Source organism: Podarcis bocagei, assembly GCF_964188305.1.
Source record: "Podarcis bocagei genome assembly, chromosome: 14".
Lineage (NCBI taxonomy): Eukaryota > Metazoa > Chordata > Lepidosauria > Squamata > Lacertidae > Podarcis > Podarcis bocagei.
The window spans coordinates 15,325,752-15,349,989 of record NC_138139.1 but is presented as its reverse complement, the minus strand read 5'-3'; the positions used below and the strand labels follow the sequence as shown (position 1 = coordinate 15,349,989).

General features: G+C 47.3%; 1 protein-coding gene across 4 annotated transcripts in view; it reads right to left on the bottom strand.

The window, feature by feature from the left end:
* Positions 1-24,238, bottom strand: part of PDE8A (phosphodiesterase 8A) — a 182,263-nt gene that overhangs the window by 24,723 nt on the left and 133,302 nt on the right. For all 4 annotated transcript variants that reach the window (XM_081170013.1, XM_081170012.1, XM_081170011.1 and 1 more), the window contains exons 2-11: positions 21,800-21,856; positions 19,156-19,346; positions 12,556-12,612; positions 12,080-12,137; positions 10,019-10,107; positions 8,190-8,268; positions 7,488-7,625; positions 3,000-3,088; positions 2,250-2,301; positions 1,706-1,748 (exon numbers count right to left, since the gene is read on the bottom strand). In XM_081170013.1, the coding sequence (XP_081026139.1) occupies positions 1,706-1,748; positions 2,250-2,301; positions 3,000-3,088; positions 7,488-7,625; positions 8,190-8,268; positions 10,019-10,107; positions 12,080-12,137; positions 12,556-12,612; positions 19,156-19,346; positions 21,800-21,856 (853 nt within the window). The remainder of the gene's footprint in view (positions 1-1,705; positions 1,749-2,249; positions 2,302-2,999; positions 3,089-7,487; positions 7,626-8,189; positions 8,269-10,018; positions 10,108-12,079; positions 12,138-12,555; positions 12,613-19,155; positions 19,347-21,799; positions 21,857-24,238) is intronic.

Genomic DNA, 24,238 nt, shown 5'->3' with positions numbered 1-24,238 from the left:
TCCCAAACACCTGTGACCGTTGCAGAGGAACCCACGTAAACATATCCTTGGGAGATTTCCACCCCAGCCACGACAACACTCAAGACTCCGTCCTTGACACATTTAAATCTAGATTTAGGAAGCTGTATCAGCTACTGTTCCCAAGGAGTAGGAAATGAAACTGGAATCTCCTTCTCCTACAAGCCCACTAAACAGTCAAGGTTGCCCTGATTCCTTGTTCGCTTTGAAGCACAGCTGCCTGGTGCAGATAGTTGGCCTGTTATTTAGTCTCCTTCCCAGAGAACTGTTTCATTGCTCTGCAAATATTATGGATTGCCTAGTGTGGTGTACTCTGTGCTTGAGCCTGCCTAGCAGAGATGCTCAGTGCCCCCTTCACATGCAAAATGCTAACCTCTGGGGAAGGACTCGCACTTCAGTGGCATCTCATCTGCTTTGCTTGCAGATAGTCCCAGGTTCAATCCCTGCCATCTCCAAGCATTGCAAGGGGATGGACTAGATGACTCTCAGGGTCCCTGCCAACTCTACAATTGTGTGATTCTAAGTAGGGCTTAGAAGTCTTTTAGAAGACATCTGAAGGCAGCCCTGTTTAGGGAAGCTTTTATTGTTTAACAGGTTATTGTATTTTAGCCTGGCTTTTCACACAAGGTGTTTATTTTTAGGACCCACCCTATTCCTATTATTTCAAGTTATAATAATAACATAATTTATTATTTATACCCTGCCCATCTGGCTGGGTCTCCCCAGCCACTCTGGGCAGCTCCCAACGGAATATTAAAAACATGATAAAACATCAAACATTAAAAACTTCCCTAAGCAGGGCTGCCTTCAGATGTCTTCTAAAAGTCAGATAGTTGTTTATTTCCTTGACATCGGGTGGGAGGGCATTCCACAGGGTGGGTGCCACTCCCGAGAAGGCCCTCTACCTGGTTCCCTGCAACCTCGCTTCTTGCATGGAGGGAACTGCCAGAAGGCCCTTGGAGCTGGACCTCTGAGTTGTTTTAAACTGTTTTTATATTTTGTTTTGATGTTGGAACATGCCCTGGGGCCTTGAGGTGAGATTAGGTCAACAACAACAGCAACAACATGGTAGCACATGGCCTTCTAGAGTAGGTGTAGAGCACCTCAGGCCTGGGAGCCAAATGTGGCCCCCAGAAGCCCCTATATGGCCCTTGGGAATCTCCCCAGGCCACGCCGCTCACCTCCACACCCAACTTAGCTGCTTTTGTCCTCTGACGTTTGCTCAGCTGAAGTGTATGCAACTGTGCACATCTGGGTCACATCTGTTGCTACATCTGCACTGCCCCCCCCCAATCCCCACAGTGGGCTGATATGAGAAAGAAGGATTGCTTTGGTCAGACATCTGAACTGATCACTTGTGGGATTTTTTGAAATTAGGTCTAGGGATGAAGGGTGCCAACCCCGACACTATACAACTGCTAAGCCCTTACTTGTTTCAACAAGCATTTGACCTATGTTGGTGTCCTTACCAGCGCTGTGCAAATGCCTTAGGAGTTTTAGATCAGACAGTGTACTTTCTTTCTGTTTTTAATCATTTCTCTTAACTGCCTCAAGTAAACGCATTTCTAAAATGAGTTTCGGGTTATGCCTTTTACTATGAAGGAATGTTTTGGTGGATGGCAATAGGCTGAGCTGTTGTTACTAAAATGCGAGAGATTTTCTCGTAACAAAACTTGCAGTGCCGTACCTGTCTGGGACTCAGCTTGGACACGTTCACAGACCCTTTCAGCCTGCAAGTAAAAAAAAAAAAAGGGGGGGGGAGAAATTAGCCAGAACAATAGGATCAACCTTTGCTGCAGGGGTTAGGAACCTCGAGCCTCTGGGCCAAATCTGGCCTGCCAAGGGTTCCCAGTTGGCTCATGGCTCCAGTTCAATCCTGTGAAGCAGACCCCTGCACCTAGCAGGATTGAACCCTTCGCTTATCAGCTGGTGAGAGGAGGGTTCAGTCCTAGAAGGTGCTGCTTCACCTGTGGGGAACACACTGGAGACACAGACCCCCTCCCTCTGCCCCACAGATCACCTTTGACAGATGGGTGAGACTACCCACCTCTAAGTCCCCAGCCATCATCATGAAATCAGAGGTGGGTGACTTTATACACCTGTCAAAGTTGGCCTGCAGGGATGGAGGAAGATAAAGAACTGGCCCACAGAGGGCCGAAACATTTCCTCGCCCTTCCTATCACGCATCCCTTCCCCACTTCTAGTTAAGCTGGAATACCTGTTCTGCTTACCTTACTGTTGTCATTGCATGGTCTACTAAGTGACACATAGTGTCTAATTTTTCTGTAAAAGAAAGACAAGCAACGGGACAAGTTATATATTTTGGCTTCTTAGATTTCGATTCTCTTAAGATCTGATTATTTATTTATTTTTAAAAATACATTTTAGCCTAAAATGTCTATCCTAGTTTGGTGGGTTGCAGCAGAGGTGGCTAGCCTGTGTTAAGCCAGATGTTGTTGGCCTCCAACTCCTATTAGCCCCAGCTGGAGTGGTCAAGAGTCAGGGATGATGGGAGGCGGAGTCTATGAAGCACCTGGAGAATTCCAGGTGAGCCACCCCAGGTTAAAGGAACACTGCAGGAGCAGGAGCCTCGGGGAAGGACCATAGCTCAGTAGCAAAGTATTTGCCTTGGCCACACAAGGTCCCAGGTTCAAGTCCTGGTTTTTCCAAGTAGGGGTGGGAAAAGACTGATACCCTGGAGAGTCGCTGCCCATCCAAGTAGACAAAACAGAGCCAGATGGACCAGTGGTCTGACTCTGCTTTTTGCAATGGGAGGTAGACGAGAAACCTGACCAGAGGAAGTCTCATTCTATTGTCTGAACCTTCACCATGAGGACTACAAACTTTATTTTAAAAAATGGCTAAAGTCCTCAGGATTCCTGATCATGCACTTCATAGCAAGCCATTCTCCACAATTATGAGTAGTTCGTTTTAAGACGACAACGACAATATCAAAATTCAGTTTTGATTTCGAGGCTTACCCTCCCTGTCCAATGACAGGTATGATCTTCACATTTTGTTGTATACTCTCTCCATTTTTCTTCTTAGTGTAGTAGGTTCCTTGCCATTCCTGCAGATGGGAATCAAGGTCAAGTAAAGATGACATTCGACTTAGGAGCTCACGGACAAATCCCCCAAGTTTTCTCTCTCTTTCTCATTGAAACTATTTTCACATAAGACTTCAGATTTGTGCCTTTAGGCCCCATCTGCACAATACATTTAAAGCAGCTTCATACCACTTTAAAAGAATCTGGGAAGCTGTAGGCTGTTAGAGGTGCTGAGAGATGTTAGTAGAGCCCTGTTCCCCTCATGGAGCTATGATTCCGAGTTCCCTGAGAAGAGGGGTTGACTGTTAAACAACTCAACATCCTTATCAAACCACAGTTCCCATGATTTTTGGGGGGAGGCCATGACTGTTTAAAGTGGTATGATACTGTTTTAAATGTACAGGGCACATGGGGCCTTTGATTATTATTTTTAATGCCTCTAAAAGGCAACTGTGCCTCCACCCCATCGTTCAGCCCAGACACTGATGTCCAGCTCCAAGGGCCTTCTGGTGGTTCCCTCACTGTGAGAAGCGAGGTTACAGGGAACCAGGCAGAGGGCCTTCTCGGTAGTGGCGCCCTCCGTGTGGAACGCCCTCCCAGCAGATCTCAATCAGATAAACAACTATGTGATTTTTAAAAGACATCAGGGAAGTTTTTAGGGTTTGATGTTGGGTTGTGCTTTTGCTATTTCTTTGCTGGGAGCTACCCAGAGTGCCGGGGGCAACCCAGTCAAGATGGGCGGCAAGCAAATCAACCAACAAATAACTAGCTCCACAGTGAGCTGCTCTTATGGGATGGGATAATCTGTAATTTTCGGTTCCTCTCCGTTTTCCATTCTGAAGTTCTGTTCCCCACATTTTCATTCCAGTTTGTCAGGAGATCAAGGGTTCTGAAGCAAGAGGGGAAGGAAGGCTTTTCTTGCCTTAAAGGTAAAGGTAACGGGACCCCTGACCATTAGGTCCAGTCGTGACTGATTCTGGGGTTGCGGCGCTCATCTCACTTTATTGGCCGAGGGAGCCGGCGTACAGCTTCCGGGTCATGTGGCCAGCATGACTAAGCCGCTTCTGGCAAACCAGAGCAGCGCACGGAAACGCCGTTTACCTTTCCGCTGGAGAGGTACCTATTTATCTACTTGCACGTTGACATGCTTTCGAACTGCTAGATTGGCAGGAGCAGGGACCGAGCGACGGGAGCTCACCCCGTCGTGGGGATTCGAACCGCCGACCTTCTGATCGGCAAGTCCTAGGCTCTGTGGTTTAACCCACGGCGCCACCCGTGTCCTTTTCTTGCCTGCTGATATCAGACAAACCCACAGAGGCCTCCAGCCTGAGGATGTGGCACTGCCTTCCTTAGACTCGGAGGACTCCATTGCTGAAGGCCCACCCTGCAAGCCCAGTGGCTCCCCAGGGCTAGTAATTCAGCTGATGTGACTTCTTGTGTACTGGGCTCTGTCTTTTTTCCTTGCTGAAGCAACGTCAGAGTTATGTGTTGCTCTTCTAACACATCTTGAGCCCTGAACCCAGTCTGAGCTCTGCTGTACTTTGAATCTGCCGCAACCTTGCACTGAAGCCAGCCTGAATCTCTTATTGCCTCACCTCACAAAGAGACTTTTTTTGTCTGAGCCTCACAGTATGACGGGTGGCAGTGGATGAGGAAAGGGTGAGGGTTAGGGTTGTCTCCCTGCCTCTCCTAGCTAGTCCTTTCTTTAAAAAGAAAAGGAAGACTGCTAAAACACTAAGCGGCACGCTTCATTTGGCCCTAAATCTGAATCGTGGCCCCACAAAAAAAAGGTCCACATATATTTAAAGAAAGCTTGAGCTCCTCGTTTTATGACCAAGGAGAGGTCGCTACCACGATCCGATCTGAGCACGCCAAACAGCCATGCTCACCGATTTCGCGCGCAGATTTGCCAATTTCACCCCAGATAATCGCATCTGAGCTTCGTGACAGGAGGCACAGGCAAAGCAGCTGCTGGTGGAAGGATTCCGTGGGCAACCCGCCACATCAAAAAAGGCATTTATCATGAGAGTCACAATCCTACTAAGCCTTCATCGACCTCTTTTGAGGGTTCTGGCCCCTTTATGTCCATAGAAGCACAATGGTCAGGGCGTATGGGTGCTGTAGTCCCAACAAGTATTTGGAGGGCCACAGGTGTGAATGTTCTTTTGCACCAGGCCAAGCCTCCCTCGTCCTTCGTCCGGGCCTTTTAAACTCAGCTTTTAGGCCTGCTTTAGCTTTCATGAGTTTTATTCTCTGCTTCCTCTACTTGGTTGGAGTTTTATTTCTCTCTCAGCTTGGTGTTTACCTGTGACAGGGCCTTTTCAGTGGCAGTTCCCCATTTGTGGAACTAGTGGTGTCTGCCTGCCTCCCTCATTACTGACTTTCAGGATAAATTTAAAAATACAGTCAAACCTCAGTTCCTGAACAGCTCCGTTTTGGAACGTTTCGACTCCTGAACGCCAAAAACCCGGAAGTAAATGTTTCGGTTTTCGAAAGCTTTTTGGAAGCCGAACGTCCAACGCGGCTTCCGAATGAGGAAGCTCTTGCAACTAATCAGAAACTGCACCTCAGTTGTTGAATGTTTTGGAAGCCGAACAGGCTTCTGGAACAGATTACGTTCAACAACTGAGGTTTGACTGTATTCTTGCTTTATATGGGCATGTGATACCTGAAAAACATTGTTCCTGGCATTTCTGAGATCACTTTTTAGAATGTTTAAAACTGTTTTTATTTTTAAAAACCCTCTATTGTTGATGTATTTACCACTCTGCATCCTGGGAACTGTTAGGATATCTCCTTCTCCCCTCACAGAGCTGCAGTTCCCAGCGTTCCCTGGGAAGACGGATTGATTCTGAGAGCACTCTGGAAATGTTGCTTTGTGAGGAGAAAACAGGTGACCTGACAATTCTCAGAACCCTGAATGAACAACAGCTCCCAGGATTCTATGGGGTGGCGGCCAGGACTGTTTAAAGTGGTTTGCTACTGCTTTAAAGGTATAACGCAGATGGGGCCTAACGTAAGCTGAACAAACAAACAAACAAACAAACAAACAAACAAACAAATGAAGTTGCTTTAAGATCACGCTGCATTTTTTCCTTGTTGTAAAATTAGTTATTTTAACCTGAAAAGATAAATGTTCTTGTTTCTGGAGGCGGTGTATTAACAATGTAAACAAATAAAAAGAGTTGTAATCAAATGCAATTTCAGTCGGTGCAAAAAACACCTGCCATTTTAGCTCGCTCTCTCTCCCCCCCCCACTTGACATATTTGAAAGTCCTCCTGGGAACGCTGTGGCACACGTTCACGGCCAGATGCAAACGGCAACCACAGCGTTTCCTTTCCAGACTGGGCTTTTGATGCAGGCACACCATGACTCATTTCTCTCTTCCTTCCACTCCTGCATGCATTAATGTCCGTAGGGCCTCTGATTCACTGCAGCATCTTCATCAAATGCAGCATCAATGGCTTGGGACTTCTGAATGTGGCACCCACCGCTGCCCATTCATCTCACCTGACTCACACAGGGCAGCATGTAAGCTGTGACGTACGCATGTCTTTGAAGCGGCAACCCATCTGCCAGCCTTTCGTGCCCACACAGCAACGGCTTATCTCCCTCCTCCGTGGCTACTTAAACTTTGTTTGGTGTCCTAGGAGGGGCAAGGCTGTCTCTAAGGGAACGTGCCACATACCTATCGTTTCAGGGGATGAATGCTCTGTTCGCATGTTGGAAGGCGCAGGAGAGGCCGGCGAAATCATTTGCACTTGGTTGAACCTGTTGAGTTGTCTAGGGTGCAATCTGCACCGTGCATTTACAGCAACAGTATACCACTTCAGTGTACCTGAAGGAGCGTCTCCACCCCCATCGTCCAGCCCGGACACTGAGGTCCAGGTCTAAGGGCTTTCTGGCAGTTCCCTCCCTGCGAGAAGTGAAGTTACAGGGAACCAGGCAAAGAAGGGCCTTCTTGGTAGTGGCGCCTGCCCTCCGGAACGCCCTCCCATTAGATATCAAGGAAATAAGCAACTATCCTACTTTTAAAAGACATCTGAAGGCAGCCATGTTTAGGGAAGTTTTTAATGTTTAATGTTGTATTGGGTTTTTGATATTCGATTGGGAGCCGCCCAGAGTGGCTGGGGAAACCCAGCCAGATGGGCGAGGTATAAATAATAAAGTATTATTATTGTTACTTCAACAGGCATGTATGCTCATCCTATCTTATTTATTTATTGCATTTGCATGCGATGCAGATCAGTTTCCGTGGGGCCGATGCATTTTATGTTCACAGCAGCTTTGTCAAATAAATGGGGCTAGAGATCGTGACTTCCCAAAGGCCTCAGAGTTAGCTCCTTGACTGAGCAGCCCAGTCCTAAAACACCACCCCGTCAGGTTCACCGCTCAGGTGCCAAACCAAGGCATGCGCTTACCTTTTCTATCTTGATGCAAGAATTAATAGTGTCAAGGAAATCAGCTTTTTTTTCATTTGTAGGCACTTCTGTTAGTTCCTTTCCTATTAATTCGCCTTTCTGATAGCCCATCACGGTTTCAAACGCAGGGTTTACGTACTGCGAGATTTAAATAAAGCACTCCAGTCAAACCAAAAGGAAAGGCATGGTCGTCGGCCGGCAGATTTTAAATTTTGCTGTGCATTTCTAAATCAGTACTTCCTCTATACAAGGGGGGCGGCCATATCAACCCAGCCTACTGCATCTGGTGTCATATGCAATGTCAGGTCTACAGGGTGGGTACAGGCATGGCTTCAAAGGAACAATTAAAAAAAACCCCTAAGGCAGGTCCATTAACTTAAATGGGTCTGATTAGCACTGGATACCAACCTCTATTCAGTAGCTCTGCAACTTATGCACATTTAACTTGTGCACATTCAGTTTTATAACAAATTAAAAAGAGGTGGAAACGGCATTGACAATCCCACCCACCACTGAACCCAATGGGTTTTGACTATACACTATTTTGGCTTTAGGCTCAATCTCCAAAATGTAGCCCCCGCATAAATGGTGAGTTTACCGTATTTACAATACAATAACATGGCTATAACACCGTGAACTGGAACTGAGTCACACAAGGCCTTGGAGCAGCATTTGACACTCGTAAAAGTACCCAGAACAAACCTGTATTACATGGTCTTCACTTGTAATCTCAATGGCTTCTTGACTTTTCTCTAACGCTGTAAAGATTGAATTACAAGCCCTGCAAAGGAAAGAAAGGAGTGGACTCATTAGATTCGAATTTCACGGCTTGCAATTTTGAGGGCTATAAATGACCAAAAAAACCCACCACCACCTCAGAGCAATACATTCAAGAGAGACGATTCTGCTTTGAAGAACAGTAGTAGGAAGTTAGACGGACCACTTGGCTTTTTGCCAAGCCCAGCAAAAAGAGAAAGTTGACCTGTATAGAGGCTAACTTATTTATACAGAGAGTGTGTGTCATCAGTAAACTCACTGCATTTCAAACTACCAGAGAGCAGGTCTTTGTCCCCAGGGGCTTACACTTTAAAATGTAACATCTGAGAGACAACAGGAAAAAAGAGAAGGAAACAGAGAGAGGGTAAAAGCCTGGTGAGAACATTTATTCATTTATTTATTTCAGCTCTACCATCCGTTCCCAAACTTTGCCCCTCACTGACCACTTGGAAACTGCCGAGGGTCTCGGCAGACCACGTCGTGATCTTTTCCGCCTGCTGTAACATCCGTAACATGCTGTGCCAGCTGCTGTAAATTCCTAACTGAATCAAGATGGAACTTCTTAATTCTAGGCTCCCACTAACTTCGCTACGAATCCTGTCCTCCCAAGTGTCTTCTCCCCAACATCATTTCCGATCCATCTCGCTCACCTTCCGAATGGACCTCAAGGTTCTAATACGGCAGGGCAGCAGATGCTGTGGCTGCTCGTGACATACCGTATTTTTCGCCCTATAAGACACACCTTTTCCCTCCTAAAAAGAGGGAGCCGGCGTTTGTCCACAGACAGCTTTCCAGGTCATGTGGCCACACACCGTGACGGAAATCAGAGCACACAGATGCTAGACCATGTGGGTCACTGGCTGGACCCAAAAGCCTCTTCTTTCTTAGGGAAATGATCTCTTCTTACCAACAGGTTAGCTTCCACACACAGGGGGTTTTTTATTTTCGTTTTAATTATTGAATTTATATACAGCCCTATACAGTAGTACCTCTGGATGCGAATGTAATCCGTTCCGGAGCCCCGTTTGCATCCTGAAGCGAACACAACCCGTGTCTGCACGGCTTGTGATTTGCTGCTTCCACGCATGATGTCATTTTGAGCGTCTGTGCATGCAGCGAAACCCGGAAGTAACGTGTTCCGTTACCTCCGGGTCGCCGCGGAGCGTAAACCGAAAACGCTCAACCCGAAGCTACTTCAGCCCAAGGTTTGACTGTACCTGGAGGTCTCCGGGAGGTTCACAGAACAAAATCAAAATATAAAACCACAGAGTATATAATCAAAATAAAAACAACAACCCAAATTAACAAAAGGCTTGGTTAAAAAGGAACGTTTCTGCCTGGCACCTAAAGGTGTATAATGAAGGCACCAGGTGAACATCCCTGGGGAGAGAATTCCACAGATGGGGGGCCAAAGCAGAGAAGGCCTGTTCTCATGTTGCCACCCTCCGGACCTCAGGTGGAGGAGGCACATGAAGAAGGGCCTCAGAAGATGATCTCAGGGTCCGGGTAGGTTCATATGGAAATAGGAAGACCGTGAGGTATTGTGGTCCTGAGCCATTTAAACCTTTATAGGTCAAAACCAGCACTTTGAATTGGGCCCGGAAACTAATTGGTAGCCAGTGTAGTCTAGGATTGGTTTCATATGCTCAAACCATCTTGCTCCGGTTCTCATGCCAAGAAGGATGGTAACATCTGGAATGACACAGTATGCTACACCACTGTATGCTAATGATGTTTAACTTAGGTAAAATTACCTTAGTTTGAATTGTGCCCGCACTTCTCCAAATTCCAGCTGAATGAGTTCGTTGTAACAGGCCATGATGTTGGGATTTTCTACATATCTCTGTTTAAAAAGAAAAAAAGTGCAATGTCTGCATTGATTATCTCTAAATAGAGATGTGATTTAGCTAGCAAATTACTTGCAAATAGCAAATTATTTCCTGAGGAAAGACATTCTGCACCCCACACCTGCCCAGATGTCTGCTCAACTATGAACAGGTTACTGACAAGGGCAGATATACAACACTTACTGGATATGGGATAGAATGTCATTGGGCGCATGCACACACTTCTCATGCTTGTTAATATATTTAGTGGTGTATCAGTCAATGCTGGCAGCAGTTACCTAACAAGGCAAACACGTCTACAAAAAAATAAGTCCCATTGAGACTTCCACTTAGGTTCAATGAGCCTATATAGCAGCTAGGGATAGAGAAATCTGCCAAATTTTAGTTCCCCAAATTTCTCATTTTTCCAGTCTTAAATTCAGTTCTCCACATTTATGCAGAAATTTGTGCTTTAGGGGGGGGAATTATCCCAATTAAAATCCAGAAGCATTTTAGTGCAGATTTCTCCTAATAAACCTATTTTTGTTTGCAGCTCTGACTAACAGACATGCTTTTGCAAAGCAACCCCCTCCAATATATTGCATTTTTGTATACAACTTTTATGCATGCTGGCAGGAGCTCTGAGAGGAAGAACTACTTTTATGGGGAGGGGAATATACTGCAACATTTTGCCGCATGCCCTACTTGTTATTTACTTGGCATATAGGATGGCATGCAAAAAGTTGTCAGCATTCATTTGCTCCAGGTGTCAGCAAACTTTTTCAGCAAGGGGCCAGTCCACTGTCCCTCAGACCTTGTGGGGGGGCCGGATATATTTTGAAAAATAAAAATAAAAAATGAACGAATTACAATGCCCCACAAATAACCCAGAGATGCATTTTAAATAAAAGGACACATTCTACTCATGTAAAAACACGCTGATTCCCGGACCGTCCACGGGCTGGATTGAGAAGGCGATCGGGCCGGATCCAGACAGTCTGGGAATCAGTGTGTTTTTACATGAGTAGAATGTGTGCTTTTATTTAAAATGCATCTCTGGGTTATTTGTGGGGCACAGGAATTCATTATCCCCCCCCAAAAAAATATAGCCCGGACCCCCACAAGGTCTGAGGGACAGTGGACCAGCCCCCTGCTGGAAAATATTTGCTGACCCCTGTTTATTGCCTCACCTCACTTCCTTTGTCCTAGACTAAGGTTACCAGATTTTTTTCGATGAATATGGGGACATTTTTCAACTTCAGTCGGAATGCGCTATCCAGGCATGAGAAGGACTTTCTTATCCCAGCGGACATCTAGGGTGGCTTTTACTGTTTTACTCTCTGCATGGTTTGTTTTTATGTACACCACTTCGAAAGGCTAATGATAAAGCAGTATATAAGTGCCCTCAATAAGTGTGTGTGTGTGTGTGTGTGTACACACACACACCGTACTTTTCCGTGTATAAGACAAGGATTTTTTTACTGTAAAATAATGTTTAAAAAGGCAGGGGTGTCTTATACATGGACAGTGCGTTGTGGGAGACGGGTCATTGGTTGCAGGCTCGAGCAGGAGCTTGTCATCGGTGATTTTGTTGGTGATTGGTGGCTGTGTGAAGCGCTTGATTGGATTGGCTGCTGCATTGGGTGGGTGGGTGGGTGATTGGTCACCGCGGCAATTGTTGCTTTGGAACGGCTGCCGCTTCTGCGATGCAAGCGATAGTCAGCATTTGTCAGTCTGGTGATTTTATGACACACACCCCCACCGTAAAAAAGCTCAACAACTCTGGGCCCCCTCCCCCCATTTTCTTACATTTGAATCCCCAAAATTAGGGGGAGTGTTCTATACGGAAAAGTATGGTTTGTCCCCAAAGTAGGAGCAAACAGGTATCTATATTCCAGGGCATTCACAAAATGAATTGAGACTATCAGTATTCAGAGGTCAACTAAATATAGATGGGCTACAAATATCAACTTCAAATGCCATACTTACCCTCGTGAAGCCAGCAGAAATGAAGGGTAATATTGAGGATTCTTCACGATCTGCATGCCTTAAAAGGAGAGGAAGAATGGACAGATGTCAGACATTTATTTTCCTCCCAGCTAAAAATGTTAGCATCTGCAGTCTGCTGTCAAAGGACACTTTGCAAATAAAGTGCATGGGATGTCTGTCACGGCCGTACTCCAGCAAAGGTCACATAGGCATAACTCCTACTGGATTCCATGGGAACTTCATGTTTTTTAAATCTACATATATATCTAAAAATGCGCAACCTGCTTCCCTTCTGCAAGTCTGAAAGAACATTATTACAACCATAGCTGTAAAAAAACACATGCTACAAACAGTAAGTGTGATTAGTGTTGTAGGCCACACTGGTTTTCAGAACTATAGGCTTACAACCGCAAACTTTGCATTCAAGTATTATTTTACATGTGAACATAAAAAACATTATGGGAATTCTTATTTACCTCCTCACTACACCAATGATAACAGTGTTTTCGGACGGCTTTCTTGTTCTAATGGACCTTTAAAAACAAGGAAGGAAATCAGAACAATAAATTCCACAATACATATTGAAGTAAGCACGACAGTGTTTATTTTGTTTCTGTTAACAGATGTTTAAATAAAAAAGCCCCCCAAACTGAATCTTAACTATTGATTGGAAAAGCTTTCCTCAACTTGGTTTCCTCCAGATAACTTGGAAAGCAATTCCAATCAGCCCCAATTAGCACAACTGTCATAAAAGCCACTAATTCATAATAAAAAGATCAAATATCATCAAAACATAATCACATATTTGAAAATGAAGATTGCTAATTTAAATTTATTTCAACAACAGTTTTAGACAGTTTAACATTAATATACCCAAACAGCATAGGCAGAAAAAAATCATAATATAAAAATACATTATACTAAGTTAAAGGTGAAGGACCCCTGGACAGTTAAGTCCAGTCAAAGTCGACTATGGGGTTACGGCGCTCATCTCGCTTTCAGACTGAGGGAGCTGGTGTTTGTCCACAGACAGCTTTCCGGGTCATGTGGTGTCAGGGAACTGCCATCGGAGGAACAGGCGGAGGGGCTCAGGGAGGAAGGAAGAGACTCAACAGCTGAGGCAGGAACCAGCAGGGGGAGGAGTGAATCTCTGAGGGAATGCGAGCGGGAGGGAGGGCTCAGAGACGCTTCCAGTGAGAACAGCGGGGAAGTATCTGAGGCGCCCGTGGGGAGACCCATGCCTCGCCGGAAACTGTCACGCCGTGAATCCAGGAGACGCGTTTCCGTCAAGGAGCTTCTTTGCTGGAAGCGCTTCCGCCGGCAGCCACTGTCAGACTCTACGAGTGACTAGAGCAGACATGTCTGAGGAGCTCTGTCACGCACAGAGGTTTGTGGAGCCGCACAAACTCTGAGGGAGTACGCTTTTACGCACAAGCAGCTAATCATCCCCTCACAGCAGTCTGACAGTCTCTGTACGCTGCCTGTGCAGGAGAAAGCATCATGAGCGACCCAGCCGGCACCGGAGGAGCAGGGGTTGGGACTGGTCCAAGCTTGGAAGACAGATACCGAGCGTTGGAGGTCCAACTGGCGCTGCAGACGGCGAGGCTGGAGGAGAGAAGGGCTCAGGATGCAGACAAGAAGGGGAGAGCCACTCAGTTCCCCAGAAAGGTACCAGGATTGGTGCAGAAGTTTGGGGGGGACCCCAAGGATTACCATGCCTTTAGGACAGAGATGCAATATGCACTTAATGTGCAGTTTGATGAATTCCCTGATGAGGAATCACGAGTTGCTTTCGTGATTGGGCATCTTGAGAGGGGGGCGAGGGACTGGGTTCGGCCCCTGATGGCAACGCACAATGACGTACTAAAGGACACGATGAAGTTCTTTCGTGCAATGGATATCATGTTTTCCAGCGATATTGAGGAAGGGGTGGTGCGCAGGCAGCTAATGGCTTGCAAGCAGGGAAGCCGATCTGTCCGTGAGTACTGGACTGAATTTACCATGCTGGTACACAGATTGGGTTGGGATTTATCGGCGGCACCCATTCAGATGTTATTTGAAGAAGGTCTTTCTTCGGCTGTGAAAGATGAACTGTCCCGGAGCCCCAGGGCGGTGTCTATGGATCAGCTGACCAAATCTGCGCTGACCATAGGAGCGCGCCAGGAGGCAAGAGCCTTGGAGAGGCGGGAAGGGAGAGGGGAACGTTGGAAGGAGTTCCGCATTCCAGACATTCCTGAGCCAGCTTTCCCGCCTGCAGAGCCGATGGAAATCGGAACAGCGCGCGCGCGCGCATTTTCAAAACCCAGTGAGGGGGTTAAGAAGGAGGGAAAGGGCGCCCGGAAATGCTACCTCTGCCAACAGCCAGGCCACTTTGCCAGAGTCTGCCCCCAGAGGAAGGAATGGCAAGGGATGGTGGGAGCTGTTGAGGGAGGAGAGCAGGGAGAAACAGAGCAGGTAAAAGCCAACGCCTGGTTGCCACAGTCGGGGCACTGCAGCCAGGCCAAAGAGCAGTGAAAGTGCCCGTGCCAGAAGCACCTCAACCTGCTCTAGTGATTGAAGTGTCGCTAGAGCTGCAAAATGGACACCCCCTAAAAATAAAGGCGCTGTTGGACTCAGGCAGCTCCTGCAATTTTATGAGCAAGGAGTTTGCTGCTGAACACCAGATACAGACTATCCCTTTAAGCAACCCCCTGCAGGTGACCACGATCGATGGCAGGGAGTTGTTGGGAGGAGGAGTCAGCTTGCAGACCGTCCCAATGATAATGAGGGTGGCAAGGCACACAGAACTGATAGCATTTAATGTGGCCACCTTGGGAGGCGCTCCCATTATTTTGGGAATGAGCTGGCTAGCGCTACATGATCCGCTGGTGGGCTGGCATCAAAGAGTGGTTTCCTTTGGTTCGGCACATTGCTTAGAACACTGCAAAGGGGAAAAGGGTTCAGCAGGGGCCCAAGCCACCCTAGCAGGGACTGAAGTAATGGAGAAGGTGAAGGTACCACCACAGTATGCAGATCTCAGCGACGTGTTCAGCGAGAAGGAAGCTGACCAACTACCCCCGCATAGACCCTTTGATTGCCAGATCAATTTACTCCCTGGAGCACAGCTTCCTGTAGGCAAGTTGTATGCCATGTCAGACAGAGAAATGCAGGAGTTGCGAGAGTTCATTGACAAGAACCTGAAGAGAGGTTTCATCAGAGAGTCCAAAGCAGCGGGAGGTAGCCCAGTGTTCTTTGTGGATAAAAAAAACACGAACAAGCCGAGACTTGTATGTGATTTTAGGCTGTTAAATGCAGTGACAGAACCAGTGGCTTTCCCTATGCCCAGGATTGATGATATTTTGACCAGGGTGCGGAAGGGAAAGATTTTTACAAAGCTGGATCTAAGGGGGGCGTACAACCTGATACGTATAAGGAAAGGGGATGAATGGAAAACCACCATGTTCACACCTTTGGGGGCATTTGAATATCTCGTTATGCCTTTTGGATTACAAGCAGGCTCAGCGTGTTTTCAAGCGTTTATGAACCACGTACTGGGTCCTTTGCTCTACAAGAATTGCGTCGCCTTCCTAGATGATGTGTTGGTGTATTCGGAGAATGAGGAGCAACATGTGAGAGACGTCAGAGAAGTGTTGAGCAGGCTGCGAGCCAACAGGCTGTGGGTGAAACTGGAGAAGTGTCAGTTTCATACCAAGGAGGTGGAATTCCTGGGGTACCTCCTGTCAGACAAGGGATTGGCCATGGATCCCGGCAAGGTTCAGGCAGTGCTGGAATGGAAAACACCCAAAACCAAGAAGGATGTGCAGAGGTTCCTAGGGTTTGGGAACTTTTATCGTAAGTTCATCCGAAACTTCGCCCACCTGACGGCGCCCATTACGGACTGTCTCAGCAGTAAAAAGAAGTTTGTTTGGACGGCGGAGGCGGGACGAGCGTTTGAGGAACTGAAAAGGGCCTTCGCCTCTGAAGAACAACTTCTGCATGTGGATTTACAAAAAAGGCTGAGGGTCGAAACAGACGCATCTGACAGAGCCATAGGGGCGGTGCTTCTTCTGCAGCCGGAGAAGGAGGAGTCAGAGTGGCGACCGTGTGCCTTCTTTTCGCGAAAGCTGAACAAATCCGAGAGGAACTACACGGTGTACGACCGGGAGCTTCTTGCTATTCATGAGGCTTTCCGGAGATGGAGGCACCTGCTAATTGGGGCACAACATAAGGTGCAAGTGTGCACGGACCATAAGAATCTAGAGTACTGGAGAACTGCGCGAGTGCTCAACCAACGGCAGTTGAGATGGGCCCAGGAGTTCTCCAAATTTAACTTTGAGATATGTTACGTGCCAGGCCCAGAGAACGTTAGGGCGGACGCTCTCTCACGCAAACCCGAATATTTGGAGGGGGAGGGGGCACCCGAAGAGACACATGTCATTCCAGAAGACCGCTGGGTGTGTGGGGCGGTATTGGTGGGGCAAAGGGAATTGGTAGAGGGAACAGTGCATGATGAATACGCCCAGGACAAACTCAGGGGTCTCAGGAGGGAGGGAGACAAACCCGGGGGTTTTGAGGAGAGAAACGGGGCGTTGTACTACAAGGGAGCGTTATATATACCTGAAGGGGAATTAAGGGAGAAGGTACTCAAGCAACTGCACGATAGCCCCACAGCAGGGCATTTTGGGCAACACAAAACCATGTGGCTGGTTACCAGGGAATTTTGGTGGCCCAAGGTCAGGGAAGATGTGCGGGAGTATGTGAGAGGGTGTGACCAATGCCAACGAGCCAAGGGGGAGAGGCGGGCACCGGCAGGTTTATTAGAACCACTACCCACACCTGAAAGACCATGGGAAACAGTGGCAATAGATTTCATGACTGATCTGCCGAGGTCTAGAGGGAAAACAGCCATCATGGTTGTGGTAGACCTGTTAACTAAAATGGCCCATTTCATAGCATGCTCACATGCGGTCACAGCAGAAGAAACCGCTAAATTGTTTGTAGAAAATGTGTTTAGGTTGCATGGCGCCCCCTTGAGGGTGGTTTCAGACCGAGGGAAACAATTTACTTCCAGGTTCTGGAGGAAGCTCATGAGCTTACTGCATGTTGAAGTTAATTTCTCAACTGCCCGTCATCCAGAAACCAACGGGCAGGCGGAAAGAGCTAATGGTGTCCTCCAGCAGTATTTGAGGTGTTATGTGAATGACAGAGAAAATGATTGGGTGGAGAAGCTGGCGTTGGCAGAATTTGCCTACAACAATGCAGAGAACGTGTCCACGGGAATGAGCCCCTTTTTGGCTAATCACGGGTGCCATCCCCGAGCCTTCCCAGGGGGGGAAGGGGAGAACTGGAGCGTTCCAGCTGCAGAACAGTTTGTTGAAGAAATGGAAGCGATCCATCGCCAGCTCCAACTTAACTTAAACAGGGCTAAGGAGGAATATAAGAGGCAGGCAGACAAAAACAGAAGGGAAGGTGAAACCATTAGGGTGGGGGACCAGGTGTGGCTGTCAACCAAAGGGTTACCATTCAAAGGGGGTTGTAAGAAGTTAAGACCCAAAAGGCTGGGTCCATTTGAAGTCACGCAGCAGGTCAACCCAGTGGCTTTCAGACTCCGGTTACCGAACCACATGAAGCTGCACCCAGTTTTCCACAGGTCGTTGCTGTCACCGTATAAAGGAGACAGAGAAGGGAGGGTCACTAGGGGGCCAGCAATGGAGGAGAAGGAACACAGCTACCAGGTTGAGGAGATCCTCGATTCCAGGTGGAAGGGAGATCAAGTAGAGTATTTGGTAATGTGGGAAGGGGAACCGGAGTCGGAAAACACCTGGGTTAGGGCAGAGGATGTCAATGACGAAGTTTTAATAGAAACTTTTCATCAGAGGTTCCCACGTAAACCTCAGCCCGTAGCGAGGTTCCGGAGGAAATACTTTGCCACCACCGACGAAGAAGAGGAGTTGGAGGGGTTCACAGATTCCGAGGAGGAGGAGGATTCAGCGAGCCAGGACGGTGATCGATGGAGGGAATTGTTCGAGACGTCTGAAGATGAAGAAGATTCTTTTCGGGGTTTTTACCCTTCATCTCCCAGAGGAGAGGAAATGGGAGGGGGTGAGGGGGGCCCTGGAGGGGAGGTGGATGTCAGGGAACTGCCATCGGAGGAACAGGCGGAGGGGCTCAGGGAGGAAGGAAGAGACTCAACAGCTGAGGCAGGAACCAGCAGGGGGAGGAGTGAATCTCTGAGGGAATGCGAGCGGGAGGGAGGGCTCAGAGACGCTTCCAGTGAGAACAGCGGGGAAGTATCTGAGGCGCCCGTGGGGAGACCCATGCCTCGCCGGAAACTGTCACGCCGTGAATCCAGGAGACGCGTTTCCGTCAAGGAGCTTCTTTGCTGGAAGCGCTTCCGCCGGCAGCCACTGTCAGACTCTACGAGTGACTAGAGCAGACATGTCTGAGGAGCTCTGTCACGCACAGAGGTTTGTGGAGCCGCACAAACTCTGAGGGAGTACGCTTTTACGCACAAGCAGCTAATCATCCCCTCACATGTGGCTAGCAGGACTAAACCACTTCTGGTGCAACAGAACACTGTGGCAGAAGCCAGAGTGCATGGAAACACTGTTTACCTTCCCGCTGGAGCGGTACCTATTCATCTACTTGCACTGGTGTGCTTTCGAACTGCTAGGTTGGCAGGAGCTGGGACAGAGCAACAGGAGCTCACCCTGTCTCCGGGATTCGAACTGCCCAAGATGCTCAGTGGTTTAGACCACAGCACCACCCGTGTCCCTTACTATACTATACTATACTATACTATACTATACTATACTATACTAGTAGTAACACCTTGAACGTAGACCAGTAGCAAATTGGCAACCATTGCAGATCTCTGAGCAGAGGTGTTACTGTATGCTGACAACGTCTCAGTCCTGTCAGAAATCATGTTGCAGCTTCTGGATCAAGCCCAAGGGAAGCCCCACATAGAGTGCATTGTAGTAGTCCAGTCTTGAAGGTTATTAAACTTGGAGCTGAAATGTATCAATATATTCACACATTCACACACACACACACACACACACACACACACCAAGCACCTAGGGCAGAGCACTTACCTGCATAGAGCTTCTGCATCAAAATATTTTGAATGCCTATGATCAATAATGATGATTTCGTGGTGTTTCTCCAGAAAGCACTCCAGGGCAGATTCCGGCGTCCTGGCAATGTTACACCGAAATCCAGCTTTCTCACATGCCCAGCAGAATCCATTACTCTGGTTGTCTTCTTTGGCAAACACTAGAAGTACCTAGGCTCAAGGAAAAGAGAAGGGGAGTGAGCGTTTTTCATTTTACACAAACACATATATACAGTCGTACCTTGGAAGTCGAATGGAATCCGTTCTGGAAGTCAGTTCGGCTTCCAAAATATTCGAAAACCAAAGAGCAGCTTCTGATTGGCTGCAGAAAGTTCCCGTAGCCAATCGGAAGCTGCGGAAGCCTCGTCAGATGTTCGGCTTCCAAAAATAGTTTGCAATCTGGAACAGTCACCTCCGGGTTTGCGACTTTCAGGAGCCAAAACATTCCAGAACTAAGCTGTTTGACTTCCAAGGTACGACTATATATCACATCACAGAGAGAGAGAGAGAGAAAGAGGAAAAGAGAGAGCATAAGCAATTGGAGGATAAAAGATTCACAGGCTTAACTAACTCATTCACAGCTCCAGGATTTCATTGTAAAGTGAGCTACATTTCTTTCCCATCTTTCCTCCAATGAGCTCAAGGTGGCAGACATAGTTCTCCTCCCCATTTTATCTGCACAGCAACCCTGTGAGGTAGGTTGGGCTTAAAAGACAGTGACTGGCCAAGGCTTCGTGGCTCTGTGGGGATTTGAACCCTGGCCTTCCGGGTCTTAGTTTTTCCTCGTCTTTCCTTTTATATATCATTTTGTTTCATTTTATATCTCGCCCTTCATCGTAAGATCTCAGGGCAGTTCACAGAATAAAATACAGGAGGAAAACAAGTAAATAATTAAAAACAAAACAGCAAAACACTAACACACACACACACACTCCCCACAGAAACATTGCAAAGGCTGTAGAATATTAATCAGCCATAGACCTGGTTTTTGCCTGGTACTTAAAAATATATAATGAACCTCTCTGGGAAGAAAATTCTACAAATGGGGAGCCACTACAGAGAAGGCCTGTTCTCCTGTTTCCGCCCTCCAGACCTCACGTGGAGGAGGCACACGAAGAAGGACCTCAGATGATGAAAGCAGAGTCCGGTATGGTTTATATAGTCCAACTGAGCTGCAAAATTCAGAGAAATGCAAATTCCAAAGGATGGCAGTGTTTTGGTTTGTGGGCTTTTTCTGAAAGTGCAGATGCGGAAGGTTTAAATGTTAACTGAACTGACTTTCTCATGCACCTATGGCTGCTCTCCACTTCCCCCCTTAAAAACCTTCGACATCTAGCAATTGTAATTAAATACGGTCCCTTGTAATACTTCGGTTTACCCTTCTGAGCAATTCCAGGCATTCCAATGGCGCTTACCCTTTAGATTAGGTTCAGCGGAATGCCTTTCACTAAATCTCCCCGTTTGTATTTAATGCATAATTTTATAAGAGAAAGAGAGAGGGACTTTGAATTTATTTAAAGCCCGGCTTCCATTTATAGCTTCCGAGGGCAATTGGGGGGAAAACTCTTTGTTGAAAGAAAACCCCACCCGGAATCACGCTGCACTTTAAGCTATATTTAGTGAAGCAAATTTAGGACAAATCGGATGAAGGAAGAGCATTTTGGTACCCAACCAAATCCCTCCCACCAAGCAGAAACATGGAAGCCTGCAGCAGACTTTTGGCAAAGTTTCTGAATGAACATACACAGCTCAAGAGCAGGTAACTTCAGAGACTGCCTTATCCCTTTTCTTTGAGAGAGCGTCTCCTAAAAGTTTCAAAGATCTCAGAAGCTCACTCTGCAGTAACTCGGAGCAGGGGCTTTGCTATGGCTGCCCCTGTTTTGCAAAAAAGCATCCCTGTTGAAATATGACAGGCGCCCATGACCGGCACTCACCAGAAACAATTCAGAACATTTTTGTTGGTTGTGTAACAACAACAGCTAGGATTCTCTACACACAGAAACAGAAGGAAGAAGTAGTTCACACCAAAGAAGAATGGATAAGGTGGTGGATTATGCAGAATTGGCAAAGTTAACCGTCAGAATAAGAGAATCTAACATGGACTGTTTCGTGGAAGAATGGAAGCCCTTTTCAAACTATTTGAGGAAATATTATATAGCAAGGAGGATTTTAATTATAAGCAACAGAAGGAATTAGAGAATGCAGTATTGATGTGTTGGTATAAGAAACAGAATGCCATGTGCAACAGAGGGGGAGAAATTAAAATATCATGAAAATGGGGCAGGAAATTGAGAAAATACAAATTTGAATTGTATTGAAGTATATATGTTAAATTTTTGAGCAAGAGGCAAGCGAGCAATCGGGTTGCAGTGGTGAAGGGTAGTGTGTGGGAAATTGGAACCAAGGTCTCCTCAGTTTTAATCTGGTGCTCTAACCACTAGCTGCTCTGACCATCTGGCCACAATAGCTCAACGTTAGGATAGTTTTCAGTTTCACAGTTCCATGCACTGCTATTTGGCCTTGGTCTGTTTGTTGTCATTGTGACCTGCTATGAGCAGCCTTGGGCAGCGTTTGCAGTTTATATATGTGGGAAATAAACAAGATTTTTGGTTGGCACGTCTTACCTGAAGTTGATCTTGGTGGAGTCTCATAGGCCCAAACTGCACATCTGTTCCCACTGCCTAGAAACAAGAAGATGGGCATTTTAAACAATTCTATACTGCATGTGGGCAGAGAAGAAAAATTTCCATATTTTCCTGGCAGGAAAAGAGATGGGGGAACGCCCCCCCCCCCCATTTCAGAGAAACAGTGTAGGCATTATATGTCAGACCGCATATGGGAATTCACCACCAGCGTAGAAATGACAAGGTGACAAATGAACTGATGGATCTCCAAGGCATTTTTATTTGCCATTTCTTGCAAACGTGCTCTGCACTCTCAGCAACAGCACTCCACTGTTTGGATGAGAACTTTCTGAATACAGTGGTACCCTGGGTTAAGAACTTAATTCGTTCCGGAGGTCCGTTCTTAACCTGAAACTGTTCTTAACCTGAAGCACCACTTTAGCTAATGGGGCCTCCTGCTGCCTCCGTGCCGCCACCACGCGATTTCTGTTCTCATCCTGAAGCAAAGTTCTTAACCCGAGATACTATTTCTGGGTTAGCGGAGTCTGTAACCCGAAGCGTCTGTAACCTGAAGCGTCCGTAACCTGAGGTACTACTGTAGTGACTTTTTTTTTTAAAAAAAAGTAAAGGATACACAAGCACTTCCAAACAGAGTAAACAAAGGGTTTGATTTACAATTTGGATTTGCTCTTTGATGCTCTGGAGCAGGGCATTTTTTCAGGAGGGAACACGCTGGAACTCAATTCAGGCACCTCTCAGGGGGGTGCCATCGCCGTTCTAGGAGAAAGCCACTCCCGCCTTAGGAGCTGCGGGCACTCACGACCCCTTCACATGCACAGGGGTGTGGTCAGCCCTGCGCGATTGGGGGGGGGGGATTCCCAGCTGCATCACTGCCCAGGCAACCAAGCTCTGGGGGTGTGGCCTGCTTGATTTAAACAGGACGCAGCGGGAGCCTCGCCCCTTTTCGCTCTTCCAGCTGGGCGGTTAGGCATTGGAAGAAGAGGAGAAGAGAGGAGGGGAGGTAGCGCCATCACCTCCCCTGCACATTGAAGGGTATTCCATTAAAGCAGCCTTTCTCAACCTGTGGGTCCCCAGATGTTGTTGAACTACAACTCCCATCACCCCTAGCTAGCAAGGCCACAGCTCAGGGATGGTGGGAGTTGTAGTCCAACAACATCTGGGGACCCACAGGTTGAGAACCACTGCGTTAAAGGATTCCGGGGGGTGGGGTGGCCCTGTCCGAAGCCTGGGGAGGCTGGGGCCTAAGGCACGACCCCTATCGGTGGTTAACCCTTCCTGGACTCTGCACAGACGGGCAGGAATCAGATATAGTCGGTTAGGTCCAATGCCTAAGCCAATACTGCTCACAATCTGTGACCAATAAAGTTGTGGCCTTTTTTAGCCCATTGACCTAAAATACTGTTGTCAAGTGTCTTATTCTTTTTTTAAGAATTTTTTAATTAGGAATTTAGACAGAACATATTATCTTAAACCACATCATCCCCCCATTCTCCTCCCATTAAACAACACCCCCCTCCTCACCACCACCCCCACTTCCCTCAGTTCCAATCTCTTGTTTCACTATAAATGCTATTCTCTGCATGTTACAAAATTGTATAAATCCTTAATTTGTCTAACTGGTTATTACAGTGGTGCCCTGCAAGACGAATGCCTCGCAAGACGGAAAACTCGCTAGACGAAAGAGTTTTCCGTTTTGGAGGTGCTTCGCAAAACGAATTTCCTATGGGCTTGCTTCGCAAGACGACAATGTCTTGCGAGTTCCTGCTGGGTTTTTCCCCTCCCCCCCCCTTTTCTAAGCCGCTAAGCCGCTTATCAGCTGATCCGATCAGCAGATAAGCTGCTAGAAGCCGCTAATAGGGCTAATCCTTCAATGGGCTTGCTTCGCAAGACGAAAAAACCGCTAGACGAAGAGAATCACAGAACGGATTCTTTTCATCTTGCGAGGCACCACTGTATCAATAAAAAGTTTGTGAGTGTTTATTCAAAGCGTCAGGTGTCTTATTCAACCTCGTTGGGGGGGGGGGTCAGGACCTTGCCATACAAGAGGGAGGCATTCGTGGTGATTTGCGGCACCTCTTTTTCTAGAAAAAGAGCACTGCTCTGAAGGGTACCACAATGGCCCACTGTGGACAACTTCAAGCCACTGCTCTCCCCACTCTCCCTTCTTTCCCTTTAAACCAGGGCCCCATCCCATTTCGCCGCCTGAGGGAAAACGGGCAGGTGCCATTCCCCCACTGCCTTGCCTATCAGGGTCATGTGGCGGCAGTGATCATGGCTTCTTCTGGTGAGACATTATGGAGCTCCATGAGATCTCACAAGAGTTCTGCAAGATCTCGCCGGAAGAAAAAGCCACCACACGGCCCCAGTAGTGGCCGAAAGTGCAAGTGGAGTGCCAACCCACAGAATTCCACTGCCCAA